Consider the following 17,699-nt stretch of genomic DNA (forward strand, 5'->3'; position numbering starts at 1 on the left):
CTCTACTTCCTAGTTCTCTCAGCTATTTTTCGTTCTGCTTTATAATTCCTGTTTAATCCTAACAATTGAGTCTTTAAATAAATTGAAAGAATGAGAATTAAGGATGAATTTTGAAATTGAATTGAATGAACTGGCACCTTTTTTGATGAGCGGGAAATAGTCTAGAGTTACCGAGGCGTGACGATGTGCTACTGACGCTCTGAAGATACTGACCAACCAAATTTATGAATTTATTATTTTTCTCGTGGTTTGATTGCCTTCCCACTCCTATCCCATCTGGGAATTGATTGATGTGAGAATTATTGCTTTGAGATGGTGCTCTTGTTGTTGTGACCGGCATGAGGAGCGGCAGCTAGTACGGTTCCTGGACAATAACAAACTTTTTTTATTTTATCACAAAGCAGTTGGTGCAATAAATAGAATTTCATGGGGATCGATAAAATATAATTCGATGAATTTATAAATGTTTATCACAATACAATTTATCAAATTCTAGAGTTTTTTTAAACTGAGGATAAAACGCCGGTAGCTTCTTGAAGGTTGAAAAAACTATGGCAATAATTTTGGAAAAAGTAAATAAAAAAATGTAAAGATTTAAAAAATATCTTTTGATCTGCCCTCGATATTCGGAAAAATTTCAATTTCTATAATTCGAATCAAAGAGGATTGACTAAAGTAGAGGCTCAGTTCTGGGGATTTGAGTGACCCCAGTGGCATCGTAGTACTGTACCTCAAGAGAGGGAGGGCGCAACACGCAATGATAGATTATTGATGATTATCTATTTATATAAGTTCAGATAAAATCGAGATCTTGCGGTGAACCCGCGTGGAGAACATCAACAAAACTTTAACCTAACGTACACAAAGTTTCTGCAAAATGTCAAATCCACGTGTAATATTGAATGAATATGGAATTCCAAACGTGAGTTATCGACTTTCATTCCTAAATCACACCAAAAAATAATTGTAACCCATTTATTGTGACTTAAATAACAATTTTTTAGGCTTCAGAGTTTACTAACCTCCAAGTGGAAGGAGAATGGAACATTAACAAGTACATGAAGGCAAGTTGACAATCAGAAGTTCTGAAAGAAAACTCGACCGTTTAATTATTAATTACTTTTTATGCAGAAAATTAAGGTGAATGTTGTGAAACTGTCAGAGGATGGACTAGAGTTGGAGTTTGACGTAATCGGGTGTTCAGCTGCACTTGCCAATGCATTTCGTCGGATTCTATTGAGTGAAGTTCCCTCGATGGCTATTGAAAAGGTTTTCATTCTCAATAACACGAGTTTAATCCAGGATGAGGTCCTCGCACATAGGTAAAGCCAGTTTCTATTTAGGGGAGTCTGGCATAATATTGACATTTTTTATTTAATTTTTATTTAGTAGTAGCAACTAAAACTGTCGAATCTCTTTCTCGAATCACAGAATGTTTATGAAAAATAGAAATTCTGTTGTTTTTGGAAAATTGGAATTGACAGTCTATCAATCCACGAATTGTTAAATAATTCATTTGTTTATTTACCTTTGTTCAAACATAAAAAAGGGAGTGAAATAAAGAATTCAAAGATTTTTAAGGGGTGGCGCTTTCACCCCAGGCTCCCGTAATTAACGAGAAAAAGAGTCGATGGATATTTTTACTAGACTAAGAAATTTGTACAATTTTCGGTAACAACTCCAACTTAATTCTCAATGTTTGGAAAACTTCAAATTGAACAATTTTTTAATTTATTTTATATGTTCTTGCTTCTTAATTGAGTCAATATAATTAACGAGGAATTTACGCAAATAATTCCCTGAATTTTCATTATTTTCATTAATTTTTTTGTTGTACAGACCGAAAAAATGTAATTTAATTGAATAATCAAAGAAATTACCTGTTTCTAGTGGAAAAGAGGAAATTCATTTCTTGCAAATTGAGAGTTGTACGAAATTTCAAATTATTTAACTTGAAATTTCATGAATAATTTTCAATTTTTCGATCGTTTGTAATGGATTTTTTGTGGTTTTAGATTGGGCCTGATACCTCTTAAGGCAGATCCAAAATTCTTCGAATACCCGACGAACTCTGGGAACACTGAGGAAGAGCCCAGTGATCAGGACACCCTCAGATACGAGATGAAAGTCACTTGCACGTGGAATCCTCATGCTCCAAAAGATTCAAAGAGACCTGAGGACATTTTCCGGAATAGTAATGGTGAGGAGAATCCCAAAAATAAAAAAAAAATCTCTCCTCTAACTAAAACCAAATTCTAAAAATCACATTTCTCTATAATTTTGTTATAAAATATTACACAGCTTTTAGATGTTTGAAAAACTGATGAATACGATTTTTTGTACGATTTCTGAATTTTATAATTTTTTTTTCCAGTTTATAGTCGAGACATCAAGTGGGCACCAATTGGCAGACAAGCAGAGCTGTACCCAAAGGGAGAAGAGCAGCTGGGACTTCTGGAAAAAGATATTCTCATCTGTAAAATGCGTCCTGGACAAGAAATTCATTGCATCATGCATGCAGTAAAGGGAATTGGCAAGGATCATGCTAAATTTTCACCAGTTGGTCAGTATAAAAGAATGTCTCTGGATTTCTCAACCCATCTGTCATCAATTCCCATGATTTTAATAGTTTTTCTAAAGTTGTACATGTCTTTAACATATATCATAAAATCTGAGACCTTAAACAATCGTAAATTTTGATTAGGCACTTCAGTTAATCATTTTTCAAATATCTTTATGCTATTAACTTTCGTTTATAAATAAAATACCACGATTTTTTAAATTTCACAGTACAAATCTATTCACTTTTTATTCAAATGATTAAGTATTAATTAATTAATCTGAAGTGTTCAAATCTTCAAATTTCTTTTCAAATATAGATTCTGGTCAATGAAAAATTATCCTTTCCATTAATTGATTAATTAATTGATTCATTTATTTTATATGAATTTTTTCTAGCCACTGCGACCTATAGATTATTACCAGACATTCAATTAACGAGACCAATAAAAGGTGACCAGGCAGAGCTATTGAAAACTTGTTTTAGTCCTGGTGTAATTGAATTAGTGGCGAAACGAAATGGTGAGGTTGAAGCTAGAGTAAAAAATCCCCGATATGACAGCTGTTCGAGGAATGTTTTTCGTCATGACACTTTAAAAGATGCTGTTCAACTCACGAGAGTTCCAGATCATTTCATATGTAAGTGGAAAATTAAAAAATTTAAACAATAGGTAAATAATATGTGTAATTAACAAATGTTAATATTTTTTATTCATTTCATTTTTTTTAGTCAACATCGAGACGTTGGGAGCTCAACCTGCTCATCAGTTATTTCTTGACGCCGTGAAAATATTAAAGGGAAAATGTCGATGTTTTCTAGAGGAATTGGATATGATCAGTCAGGAGCAAAATAAATATTAAAAACTCTGAATTTCGTATTTGTAAATGTAGTTCTAACAAATATTCGTTCAGGTGTTTTTAAACAACTTCCTTCACACCAATCAAAATTAAATCTTCTGAAATTTCAACTCCAGTTCCTTCACATTCTTCCAAACAAATTTCATCTTCTATTCCCATTTTAATCTTGAAACTAAAACCTACAGCTTAAAAATGGTCACTCAAAAAATTGGCGGTAGAGAACAATTGTACATGCTAGAGTTTTTAGTGAATCAGTTAAATTTATTACCAGAGATCGTCGCGAGAAACCATGGGGCGTTATCAGTTCACTTTAAATTCCTGGACTTTGATGAATTTGTGATAAATCAAGAGGAATTCTCCAAGAAAGTGAAGGACAACGGTGTGGACTTCGGCTCAGGAAAATCCTGTATCTTCTCGAAGAAACCGAAAGAGCTCCTGAAGAAATTGCAAGCCAATCCCTTGATTATCGAAATCTACAGATCAAACTCCGATCCCTGCCCCCGAGAGCCTGTGGATCCGATCTGTAAGTCAGAGCTGCATATTTCCGGTTGTTTCTGTGAGATTGAAAAAGCGATGAACTATCCACATAAATTACCAGAGCCTTACACAGTCCGAGACACTTACAATTTATTGGATGAAAACGGAAAATTGTCTGGGAGCATTGAAGTCTTCCTGAGATTTTCTTGCCTCGGTGAATCCGTCGTCACTCACTTCCACGCGAACGAAACAGCTTTTCTCTTCAAGAACACGAATTCCCTCGATGAATTTTCATGTATCAAACTGCCACCGAGTGCTGAAGAATTGAAGAAAAAATTCTGGACACCAAAATCAAGAGTTATTGATCCAAATAAAAAACCGGAGGCGAAGACGATCATCGGGATTTCTAGGATTTGCGAGGATCTCATTGAACGTTCCCCAGCTCCAAAATCTCAGGGGAAATCTGTGATGAGTCTTGGAGAAGACTTACAACCCCCAGGAGTTCCAGAGGCTCCAGTAATTGCGCAAGTGGAGAACACAGAAAAGACTGATTCCTTAATTCCTAAAAAATCGAATTTCGATATTAAAAATCATCTGTCCCCAAGGAAATTCCCATGTGGGGGTAGATCATGTCCTGGGGGCATCTGCAGTGGCCTCCCGCTATCAAATCAAAACATTTTCCTAGAAAATCAATGGAAAAGTGATAGAAAACCACCAGATATAAAAAATAATAGATTAAGAGGAGGAGCTGAGGAGAAATCTGCGACCCTTTCCCCAGATCCCAGAAAAAATATGAAATCTTTTGATAGATTTTCTTCAAAAAATAAATTTCAACCGACAAAATCGGGGATTGACGTGAATAAGACACCAGAGGATCTCACTAAATGTTCCTCCTGTCGAATATCTCCGGAAATACCTCCACTGATTCTAGGAGAGGACATAAAATCTCCAGGATTATCAGAAATTGAGGGAAAACTAGTAACGAATAATTCAGTAATTCGTGAAAAATCAGATATCGATATTTCGAAATATTTGACGTCAAGAAAATTCCCCTGCGGGGAGAGATCATGTTGTGGTGATGAATTATTACATGAAGAGAATTGTATTCGAAATCGATGGGAAAATTATGATAAGCCCAAAAAGATGAGAAATAAAAGATTGAGAGGAGGAAATGATGGAAGATCTGTGATGATTCCGATTCAGTCGATGCAGACTCTTCTCTCTGGTGTTTGCAGATCATTTGTTCCTGAGGGAGAGCCTCATCTGGGGTGTGGATGTCACACGAAGATGGGAAACCAATCGAAAATAAAGAAGAAATGTTACGGAATCGATTGTTTGATAAAATCGTTCAGAGAAGCTGAGAAGTTCGTGGACGGTATTGGAAAGGTTCCAGGGATGGCAGGACTGGGACTTATGGATCCCATGGAGAGTCCCTTTTTTGGAAGACCTCGGTACAGACCATTGCCAACAGTTGGAGACAGTAAAAACCCAGTGAAGAGTTATCTGGGTATGCCCATGATGAAAAAAGACAGTTCTATTCTTCGAGCACCTTGGAGATCTCCGTTGAGACACGAGGACAGAAACAAAATCAATGGCTCAGAGTTGAAGAAATTAAAACGTGAGGATCACGAGAAGAATACTGTGGAGGAAATCATGACCATAAAGGAACCACAAATGGGACCCTGTGGTGAGCCTGTCTGCAACTCTCGGAGGAAAATCAATAAAACGGATTTGGATGTGTCGTCCAAGGAGACTCTTAAGACCATTAAGATCAAGAGAGCTTCTTTGTTGTCCACCAAACGGAAGAATATGAATTTGAATTTGAAGAGAGCCAAGAACCTGAAGAATTATGAGAGAAATTACAGTCATGTTAAGGTATGGCTTTTATTTTTCGAAGATTTATTCACTTCCTAGTGATACCATTTCCTTGATTTCAATTACTAGGATTTTTGTTATTATTAATTTAGATGGAAAAAACGTCCCAGCAAATTTTGCAATGAAATATATGGTAAATTAATCGTAAATTATGATATCATATATTATTTTTGGTAGAAATTTCCTGCATAGTAGTGCATACCTTTTATCAATTGAGCATAATCATTGTCATTTTTTTACACACAATTGGCTTGGTTGCGTGTCCCCTCATCAAAGATCGGCATAAAGCAACCGCAGTTTTTGTTTAATGCAAACTCTACGGCACATTTGATCAGACGAGAACGAATCCAATTTCTTCCATAGAGTTTTTGTACTGAATGATGTGCATAAATTTTACATAAGATTGTGTAAAATATTCTTTGTGTTTTCGTGTTTTTTTGTTTAAAAAAATATTTTCTTTCAAGGTTGGCAAGAGAGTGATGCGGATGGTTGAGGGTGTGAGTCAACGGAGTTGTTTCGGCCACAGAAGTTGCGTGGAGATCAGAGCGAGAGTTCCAGGGAACATGGGCTGGTTGTGGAACATCAACAATGTGTCTGGAAATTTTAGGCCCAGAGTTGGATGGAAGCCAGGTGCCATTTCCAGAGGAGTCTGGAGTGCTCTGGTGAGGGCAAAAATGGAGAAGGACCCTGACTCAATCGATCAACTACCTGTGACTCCAGTGAAAGGAAAGAAGGGCAAGATGTCGAAGACCAAGAGTCTCTTGTCCGTTGTCAGGAATCAGAGGAAGAAACGAGAAGTGGAAAATCAGCACGAATTACCTCCGACTCTCCACATCCACAGGAAAAACGGAGATTATTTCGTCACAATGTATCCAGTCAAACCTGAGGACTCGGAGCATCCTGAGGTACTCAAGGACGTGAAGCCTCTTCAGTTCAAGGTCACGAAGGACAGGAAGACTGATGATGATGAGGGTGATGTCAGTTCTGTTGGCGATGACATGGAGTTTGAGTTCTCTCCTCCTGCTGCGATACAGAAGTACCAGAAGAAGACGGAGAAGAAGGATCTGGAGACTCAAGTCATCCAGCAGGAGATCCTTGATGCTTTCAAGACAACTGGAAGTCCTGTGGCGAAGAAAAAGAAAGGGGGAAAAAAGTGAAGATTGACAGGTTAGATTATTCAAAAATTCAAACTTCTTCGACGTTGATTACAGCTTCCTTGATTATCAACCGTCGAGTTGAAGGCTTTACTTGCTGTCGGTAAGGTAAATTAACGAAGGAAGTGGCGAACTTTGAATTGACATAATTATGATTTGCGAATCGTAGATTCTGTGAACTGAAAACATCTAGTTGAAAACTTTTGCAAATGTTTCGAAGGGCAAATCCATTCCTTATAAGGACAATGAAATAATTAATCATTTAATTCAACAGAATTAATTAATAAATTAATGATATTTTTTTCGGTGATTTTGTCGTTGAATTAATTGCCAGTGGATTAATTAATTAATTAAATTTAAAATTAATTAAAAATGCACAATTATTACATTTTATAATTACATAAAGACTCCTGAAGGTTCACGGACGTGCGACAATTTTCCGGCGTTTTTTCTGAATTTTCCAAAAATTAATAAACTTTAGAAAAATGCAGGAAAATTATTGCACGTTCGTGTAAGTCTCGCGAGTTTTTAAATAATTATAATTGTTAATCCGATTAACAATTTATCAGAAACTAAAATAATTGATGATTTTAGCTAGAAGGGGGATCCCCTTAATCATAATTGACGTTTCGGTTGGAAAAATAATCCCTAAATACCACATGAACTTCAACATTTATCAAAAATTTATCTTAACAATCTCCACATACAAATGTAGGCGTTAAATTGTTTATAAAAAATCACACGAAATGACAGACCAAATGGAAATGGAGTTTTAAATTTTATACTGGCGATTGAAAAATCAATTCTCATGAAATCAATCGAATTTTTTTTTTTGCGGTTTTTTTTCATGGACTCACAGGACGAGATTTCATATTCCGCAAACAGAAAGTTTGTAACTGGCATAAATACATATAATGCTATTATATGATTATTGTTCGTGCATGCCTATTGTTTGAAATATAACAATTGATTCTGATTTGTGAGGACGTAAATACGGCCAAAGCGATAAATTGGTTTCAACGGCATTTGATTAAATCTGTTTTGTTTCATTTTCTGGTTAGAATTCATGCAATCATTGCAGCAGCCAATGATTTTTCAAAACAGAAAATGATGAATTGTTTATCATTGCGAAAATTTTTCATAAAAAGGTCATAAACTCGAAATCATTGATTTGTTATGATGTCTAGATTTTATCTGAAGAGTATTTAAGCTATAATAATTAAAACACAATGAGTTGAATAAATAAAATCTCAAATTCGATTTCAAATGTTAATTAATTATCATTTAGTCATGAAGCTGAATTCAAAACAATTAAAACTAATTGAATAATCAGGGATCAATCGCCTTTTACAGTTACACTTTTAAAAATATCTGGAGTGGAATTACTACAAATGTAATGGAAGTTTCATGCTATTGCGGTATAAATTGCAGTAAAATTGCAGTGAAATTACTACACAATAGCATACGCGTTTACATATCTTGCACGGGAATTTTCCGGCGTGTAGATGTAATATTCTTACGGAGAACAGGAAAATTACTGCACAGAGAACAAAGTTTCGTTCACTCGTACTGTAAATTTATCTAATTTTATCTAATAGATGTACTGTAATTTTCCTAATCTGAACATTAATATAAATACACGATTAGAATTTCCATAGATTACCAGTGAAGGTTGCCACTGAATTCTGCATGTTCCGGGGTATAATTTATTTAAAAATTAAATTGATTATTAATTCAGTTAATTAAATTCGCTTGAATTTTTGGTACTTTCCGAACCCAGAAAATAATTACCAAAATTTTAATTATTTTTATAAATTTCCGTTGTGTTGTGCACGAAATTAAAATTTTATAAAATACGATAAGACAGAAATTTATTGTTATTGAAAATGGAGATAAATTCAATGTAGGTCTGAGGGAATCTTTGTTTTTAAACTAGAAATTTGTAGATTAATCATCTAACAGTCTAATATCGTTTGATCCTAAAGTGGTTCACCTCCTGAAGAGAAATGAAGCTATCGTATTTCGATCATGATGATATCACCAGGTAGAGGACTATTTCAAAAGGGAATCGAGGGGAATTTGGTGGTCTCACGTATCAAGTGTGAGGATCATTGCGAGTCATTTTCGAACAAAAACGAATTCCAATATATTTTTTTTCTACCCACTCGACGCTATCTCCACACTTGACTCAAAAGCCAAGAGGAAAAGGAGAGACAAAGTGGAGACCCTTGGGTGGGTTTCCAGCTCCTCTCAATTATTTTTTTATTTTCATCTTCATGTTCCTTTGATGATGGTAACGACGAAACGTGCACCTGTCTGGCCGTCTGCCTAGCAGAAATGGCGCCATAGTGTCGTCTCATTCCAATCCTGTCTTGCAGTGTCAACTGCCTGATTCTATTTCTGGAGACAATTACAGACTAAACTCCTCACCTTCAATGCGAACACGAGGAATTCCATTGCGGATATTCTTCTAAAGGAGATGTCAATCACTACTCTGCGATTTATTCATTCTAACCTGAAATTTAAACTCTTCATTATATTGTAGAGATTGTTGAAGAAAGACACAATACAGTTATTAATAAATAAATGAGGTGGTTTATTAATACTTCAAATACAAGAAGTGTCCTGAGAAGGATCACTTTTTTTAGAATACTAGCGTATATGGCGCGCTATGCGCGCCAAATCGTCCACGTATGGGGTGTTATCATTGGAATATATATATATTTATATATTTCCAATGTAATATATACATATATAGAATTTCAAAAAGAAGATAGAAAAAAGTCTAAAAACTTATATATATATATATATTATTATATATATTATAAATTATATATTATATACATTATTTATATATGTATATATTATATATATATATCATATTATATAGATATATTTTGATATGCATAGCGCCAAAAAAAGCTGACAAAAAACGTTACATGCTTTTTTTTAAAAGGGATAGACGATTCAGGATAGAAGACAATCATAACCAAGGGCTTCCTTCAGATCATTCGTAACGGGGATTATAATTCGAAAGGGGATACGTAACAATATCAGTGAAAAGTCTATCGATAATGTACGATTATTCCCTTTTTCATTCACGGCAACATCAACTTCGGGGATAACTTGTGGTGGTAAAGTCAGCATTATGAGATGCCAAATAATTTTATGACATGTTGCATAACGGTCATGTGACGATCACCGAAGGTCACGTCACCGAGCCATTGATCAATTTCGGTCACGTGACAAAAAATTTGAAGTATATTGGTCTCAGTCTGTGACAGTCAGAATAAAATAAAAAATAAAATTCAAAATAGAATAAAAAATAAAAAATAAAATAAAATAGAGATCTTATGATGAATTAACAATTTCTAAGGAATGAAGCTCTTCTTTTTATTGAAATAATAAACTGATGAACAATCCCGCGGGGCAAAAAGTAATTACTGTCATGTCGAATCTATATACATGATTTGTCAATGGCAGAATAATATCTGGTGGTTTTATCGATAAGAGTATTCACATAACTAATTTATTGTTTTCTTCAAAAAAGTATTCAAACGAATCTGATAATCCTTGGTTGAATGAAATTGAATTATTTATAATAATTATTTTTTGAGTAATCATCGAAAAGCTCTTTGGTCTCATCCATAGACACAAATCTTTTTCAAAAAACATAATTTTCCGATTCCCCAACAGAAAATTCTGTAGCTAAATGATAATCTCGGATAAGAGAATTTTTTTCGCGACCAGCTTTCAGCCGATATCTCGAAATTGAAGGGAGCTACCGATTTTTTCATAGATACCTTTTCCATAGCTTTTGTCCTTCTTTACAAAAAACGTATCTATAAGGATTCTGCTATGTGCCTTCAATCCCGAGATATTGGCTAAAAACTGGCCTTGAAGAACGCGCCGATCCTAGTTCACCACCTCGCTACTGATTCGATCGTTCTGATTCAAAAACTGTTGAATGTGGAATAAAAAAATGAATATACATTAATTAAATAGTCACACGAAGACTCTCGAACCGAAAGTTAGTCATCCAAACATGAAAAATAGCAGCCAGAAGCGAAAAAAAAAATGTAGAATGGTTTTAGAGGATTGATGTCTGAAGTAAAACGTTGGATTTGCAGAAATTCTTGTCTCTTTTTGTGTGATGTTTGTTTCCCCCTGGATGAGAAGAGGTCCCATCCACTCATTTCGTGGAGAGGACTGCAGATGACTTCCATAAAAGGATCCCCTTGCTGTATAATTCATCGGATCCATGTTGTAAACCCCAGGCTCTTCACTCCACCTCTTTTTATTTCCCCCATTCTATCTCCATCGAATGGTCTCCACCACCCATATCCCTGAGATAACTCTCGTACTTGAAGAATGAATATGACTCAAGATGGCGGAAGCAGAAGAGCAATGCGTGAGAAGATATGTGAGAGTCTGGATCATGCCAGTTTGTCATTATCCAAGACAGGTGAGTCGGTTAGTAGACCGGGATAATATGTCGGCAACAGGTGTATTGAGTGCGGTGGAGTCATTGGAACTTCAGGGTTAAATTTAACTGGAAATTCCAATATCTCTCTGTCAACAGCAAGAAACTGTCTTTTCCTACAATTAAGGTTGTTGTCGCGTAGAATTTTTTTTCGACAGTTTTCGTTAAAAATTTTATGGTGAATAGTTTGAAAAATTAGCAACAAAATGAGCCTTTTCCGTTTGCAATTGACCGTTTTGAACTTGAGATATAAATTTTTGAAATTCGAGTGATTTAACACGTGTTTAAATGAAGTTTTGCCGATTAGAATTTTTTAAAAATCAACGGCTCGACAGTTTCAGAAATAAAAAAAAACGTGGAATATACATCGTGGGAGGAAATACAGAAAAAAAAGTCAAATCGATTGACCGTTTGGTTTACGGAATATAATTATCGGAAATTCATAAATTTATATAATTGAAAATAGTTAATATGGAAAATATATAGTTATGCTTTAGCTATCCATGCACAATGCAATCAATCAAGTGAGACTATATACTGCTAAAAGATTGTGTTCTAAACTGGCCCGTTTTACAGTGGATAAACTTTTTACAGAGACTGTCGCGCGACAACAACCTTAAGGAGTTATGCCCGATATCTTCTCATTTTTCACTGGAAAGTTAAGCCCAGTAAAAATTACTGGAAGATGTACGACAAATTTACGGAATGTTACGGAAATTTCTCGGATTTTTGATCCTAATGATTCCTGTAATCACTGTTTACTCTCTTCGGAGAAATTACATCACTTCATCGTACTATTTCGGTGACCGAGCTCAAGATTTACTGAACGTTCCAGATTTTTCTCTTACGACAACGAACGCGCGCTACAGCGCGCTGTAATTATAAAAATCGCGATTAAAAATTGTTAATTTGAATGAGTTCCAAATTCAAATTAGCCGCTTCAAACGACTGAATCAATGAGGAATAAGCGTGACAGAGTTTCGAGATATCGATAGTCTCGATGTTTATCCTTTTTAGAATAGGATATTTCTACAGAAATTCACCTAAAACAAATCACGTGAATGTTTCGTGATTTTTCTTTAATATTTCTCTCTGTAAAATTTATCTTACAAATCTTTGAGGAACTGTTGACAAAATTGAAAAAAAAAGTGTAATCAATTTAAAATTATTTTAATGGTATCATAACAAATCAACAAACTGATTTTACAGCATTTCAAGACATTCAACTCATGCTGTAATTACGGGGTATCAATTTCATTTAGAGGTCGTGGCGTCCCCCAGATCCGTGAATGATTTGTGATTTTGGATGAGATTTGTTGGTCGAAAAGGATTGATCGAAGAGGTTGTCAGCACTTTTAGAATGATTAATTAATTCTGTAAAACGAAGAACGTAGATGACATGACGATTTCGTTTCCAAGGTAAACTCTCTCCTCTCTCTCCTCGTGGGAAATTCCTCTATTCCTCTGATAAACGAAACAGAGAGGATACAACAATACGAAACAACATTTCTGTAATTTTCTGGACCTTTTAGTCCTTGGAAACTTTCGATTCATCTTTGTATGACTCTGATCATAGCTTTTATAAATTGATTGCACTCTCAAGATTTTCTATTCTCTTCTAACTTTCAGGTTTCGCGAAAAAAGAATTTCTTGATGTCAATAATTATTGAGAGGGATCACTCGAGATTATAATTAATATTATGATATTCCGGAGAAATGTAATCGTAATCATAGAAACTAATTGGAAATTTCTGTTAATTAGTGTCAATGACAGTTATATGAGATATAGCTTTTGCCGGAATTATATATTAAATATATTCAACTTATATTTTGAATATATCTTTAATGCAAGCAGCGAGATATATTACAGATAATGCATAGATAATGCAGATAACGCATTTTCAGCGAAAATTTTAATATACTAGCGTATATGGCGCGCTATGCGCGCCAAATCGTCCACGTATGGGGTGCTATCATTGGAATATATATATTTATATTCACGGTTATTTCCAATATAATATATGCATGTATAGAATTTCAAAAAGAAGAAAGAAAAAAGTCTAAAAATTTATATAAAAAAAACTAATATATATATAATATATAATATATAATATATATAATAATATATACATATATAATATATAATATATATAATAATATATAGATATATTTTGATATGCATCGCGCCAAAAAAAGCTGACAAAAAACGTTACATGCTTTTTTTTTAAAGGGATATATTAATTATATGTAATATATAATATATACAATCTATATAATGAAATATATATTAATTATATGTACATATATTTCGGTGAAAAATAAAATATTATATAACTATTAGCATATATATTTATTCCGTGAGGGGTATGTGGGTGAGCTCGCGTATTTGGCAGAAATAATGTTTTTTTTTTCTGGTGGCGTAGGAAGTTTTTATAGCGGATGGAGGTACTTTGGATGTAGAATTGCGCAGAATCTGACGTATGAACGAGTGTTGTTACAATGGGGCATATCGTCGACGTTTACAGTGGAAGGCGGGGGAGAAATGCAGAGATACGCGGGTTCACAGCGCTTATACACTGGTTTCCGTCTGGCGCCGCACTGTCGCATCCTATATACAGCCAACATATCCGATACATACCTTCAAAGTTACATACCTTGGTGCAGCACACACATGCACATGTCGTTATAACCGCGTGGCGAATCCACACCCACGTGAGCGTAAATACATCAGAAACGATAGCCACACGGTCTATCCCGCATGGGAAGAATATATATCCAGAAATATATGTCAATTATATCCACATATACGTCGCCTGAATTTCAGCAAAAAATATCAAAAATATATGTGGATAGATTCGTGCGGATATATCACACCGCAGACATTGAATATATTTAAGATATCAGTCCCGCTGGAAAAATATATCTTAGGTATCATTTTTGGATTATATACTTTTTTTTGTTATTTACTCATTTGCCGAGTGGATAAATTATGACTCAGGGCTGGTCACTCCTCAATTGAAGGCCAACAATCACCAGAATCGCATCATTTTCTATTTCTGAAACAATTTCTTATTTCCATGATTTTTAGGAAATTATGTCTTAATATCATTCTATAACAGTGATAATATAATTGTAGATGTATAATTATATTTTCTAAGCAGTCTTGACATAAAAATTGATGATTATACCTTCAAGAAAATTTTTTTTTTCAATTCTACAAATTATTGCAAAACCTCTAGAGATTTTCTGAATTTCTAGGAATTCCCTCGATTCCCCAAAAAATGTAGAAATCGCGTGAAGTTCCGGGAAAATCGTAGAATTTCCGGGAAAATCGTAGAATTCCCCAGAAAAATTTCCCCTCATAATGAAAACAAACATCGAGGTCATAAAGAAAAGGGGAGGAGCATTTTGCCCTCTCCTTCATTAAAAAAAAAAGATCCCTTTAACCACGCCTCCCCCATATACTGTCCTGCAATTAGTCGAGTAAATCATAGAAAGAGGCGGTTAATTTACTGAATTACAAAACGAAAACTCTACCAAATCACTTATTGAAATTAGAAGAAAGACATGATATTTCAAGAAGATATACAAAAGAATCAATGAATCAATGAATCAAATTCGATTGCGAATATTTTATTTAGAAGTCACAGGATCACGGGATTGGATCGTGGATGGCACTTCGGCTCCCGATTCTTTCTACATTTTTTTCAAAGACATTATCGTATTGATTCTGAACCCTAGGGCGCACAGTGGCCATTAATTAAACGCAGATGTCGATGGCTTGTCAACCGCAATTAGCCGTACACGGTTTGCCTAATTCAGCGTGACTGTTCTCCTGGATTTCATGTTTCTATTTGACTCGTAATGCTGCACATGTGAACAGGAAAATTCTCTGTGGAAATATAATAATATGTATAAGTATATAATAATAGTTATATAATAATATAAATATAACATATAAATAGTATAATCCTATCCTATTCTAAAAAGGATAAACATCGAGACTATCGATATCTCGAAACTCTGTCACGCTTATTTCTCATTGGTTCAGTCGTTTGAGGCGGCTAATTTGAATTTGAAACTCACTTAAATTAACAATTTTTAATCGCGATTTTTATAATTACAGCGCGCGTTCGTTCTCGTATTCATAAATGTTACTAGAATCATGGGGAAATCAAATTTTCATCGATAATCATTAAAAATGGAATATACTAGAATTAATGTATAAATATTAATATATATATATATCCTATTCTAAAAAGGATAAACATCGAGACTATCGATATCTCGAAACTCTGTCACGCTTATTCCTCATTGGTTCAGTCACCTGAGGCGGCTAATTTGAATTTGGAACTCATTTAAATTAACAATTTTTAATCGCGATTTTTATAATTACAGCGCGCGTTCGTTCTCGTATTCATAAATGTTACTAGAATCATGGGGAAATCAAATTTTCATCGATAATCATTAAAAATGGAATATACTAGAATTAATATATAAATATTAATATATATATATATAAAATATATAAAACACAGGTGTGTTAAACCCATGATTTAGTCGATTGTTGAATATTTGGACATACAGCATTATCAACGTGACACTTGCTGGTTTAACTAGATTATGTTGTGTAAACATAAACAATGGCTTCACAACATGATTTTAATAAAGAAATAGTGATTAGAGTTTATTAACTATGTTTTAATTAATTTAACTATCCCATTTCCAATAATACATGGAAAATATTAAATAAAATATTAAATTTATCTCCAATCTAATGCATTCTTTGTCGAAAGGGATATACAATTTTTCTCCGGGTATGATTGACATATATTTTTATAATTTAATATTAATATATATAATATACATATAATTAATATAATATATAAAATATATATATATTTTCAGCATGTAGACCCTTTCAGGCTTTTACATTTTGTTCCTTTCCCTGCTTCCCAACTATAAAAATATTAAATATAGGAAATATGAAGCTATGAGGTTAATAGTTTAATATTAATATATATTTTTTGCATGCAATGAGCCCATGGGGATGGGCACATGGGCACATGCATCCCCTGAAGATTGTCTGAGGGGAAAGGGAAGTTTTTGGCCCTCTCTCTGCGAAATTCATTTGGCGCTTTGGCGTCTGGCAGAACTGGTTATGCACTTAGTGGCCACGGAATGACCGTCGGGGACAGGTGTCCTGAACGACGATGTACTCGGATGCGGATGGACATTCAAGATGACATCGAGAACGCGGAAGAATCTCAAGTTCATTTTTTTTTTTTTACATTTTTTTTCAACATTGAAAATTCAAGGAGGTGAAGGCAAATCGCTTCTTCAGATTTAAAATACTGTATTAAGATATGCACGCGACAAAAATTATTTTTTGTGAGTGGAATTTACACTCTTCAGGTTCTGAAATGGATACACGAATTTTAGGGATAACCCTAGGGATTCGTTGGGAATTTTATGGGATTGTTTTATAAAAAAGATTTGATGTAAAAAGGTAATTGAATTATAGTTGTAAGTACACATGAAAATATTCAATATTAAAAACATAATAATAATGAATGAAATAAAATTGAAAAAAAATCAAATAAAAAGCAAATTTAAAAAAAGGGAAAAGTAAAAGGAAATAGATGAATTTAAAAGTGAAAGGTCAAATAGAAATATTGAATATTTGTATGTGTAGCTTGTTTTATTTTTATATTTTTACAGAATTCCTTTCTTGATGAGAAAGAAAAAGGATAAATACAAAACGTGAAAAATTTCCGCTAATATTTCTTAGATAATAATCAATAAATTGCTCAGACGACTAGATTTACCCGTTTTTATTTAATAAAGAAGTCATTAAGGACATTAATTGCGTGATATTAATTGCATATTTAAGTTTTAAATAAAAATATATAATACCATGTAATTCTACAAATTCAATGATAATAAATGAAAAAAACTCTTCTAAAATATCTGAATCATTGAGCTTCTCGGGATTTAAGTTTTCATTTGAGCATTTTGCTTGTTTGGTGATTGTTCAAGAGAAAAATCTTCAAGTGTCATTACCCGTAATCCAGGGAAGAATGCGGGGGTATCTTTTACAGGGCTTGCGCAAGGATGGACCCTTTTATGACTTCTACCCTTCAGACCTATTCTTCCTCTTCTCGTCGAGAGACTTCAGTTAATGAGCCATTGTCTTTTAAGAACTGAAACCCTCGGGATACCTTTCTAGATGGACTCTCGTACCGGGGGAGAAATTCGACACGGCTACAGCCCATTGTGGGAGGGAGTCTTCA

The 17,699-nt window shown here is 34.1% G+C and overlaps 2 protein-coding genes across 2 annotated transcripts; both read left to right on the forward strand.

Moving 5' to 3' along the window:
• Positions 1–788: 788 nt before the first annotated feature.
• On the forward strand, positions 789–3,527 carry Polr1C (RNA polymerase I and III subunit C). Its single transcript, XM_011307899.1, has 7 exons — positions 789–922; positions 1,005–1,064; positions 1,132–1,322; positions 2,016–2,200; positions 2,375–2,563; positions 2,959–3,198; positions 3,290–3,527. The coding sequence occupies exons 1-7, from the start codon at positions 878–880 to the stop codon at positions 3,418–3,420; spliced, it is 1,041 nt and encodes a 346-aa protein (XP_011306201.1). The 5' UTR covers positions 789–877; the 3' UTR covers positions 3,421–3,527.
• Positions 3,528–3,597: 70 nt separating this feature from the next.
• Positions 3,598–7,226, forward strand: LOC105268374 (uncharacterized). The gene is made up of 2 exons (XM_011307900.1): positions 3,598–5,769; positions 6,234–7,226. The coding sequence occupies exons 1-2, from the start codon at positions 3,610–3,612 to the stop codon at positions 6,924–6,926; spliced, it is 2,853 nt and encodes a 950-aa protein (XP_011306202.1). The 5' UTR covers positions 3,598–3,609; the 3' UTR covers positions 6,927–7,226.
• Positions 7,227–17,699: the final 10,473 nt, after the last annotated feature.

Source organism: Fopius arisanus, unplaced genomic scaffold (genome assembly GCF_000806365.1).
Source record: "Fopius arisanus strain USDA-PBARC FA_bdor unplaced genomic scaffold, ASM80636v1 scaffold00056, whole genome shotgun sequence".
Taxonomy (NCBI): Eukaryota; Metazoa; Arthropoda; class Insecta; order Hymenoptera; family Braconidae; genus Fopius; species Fopius arisanus.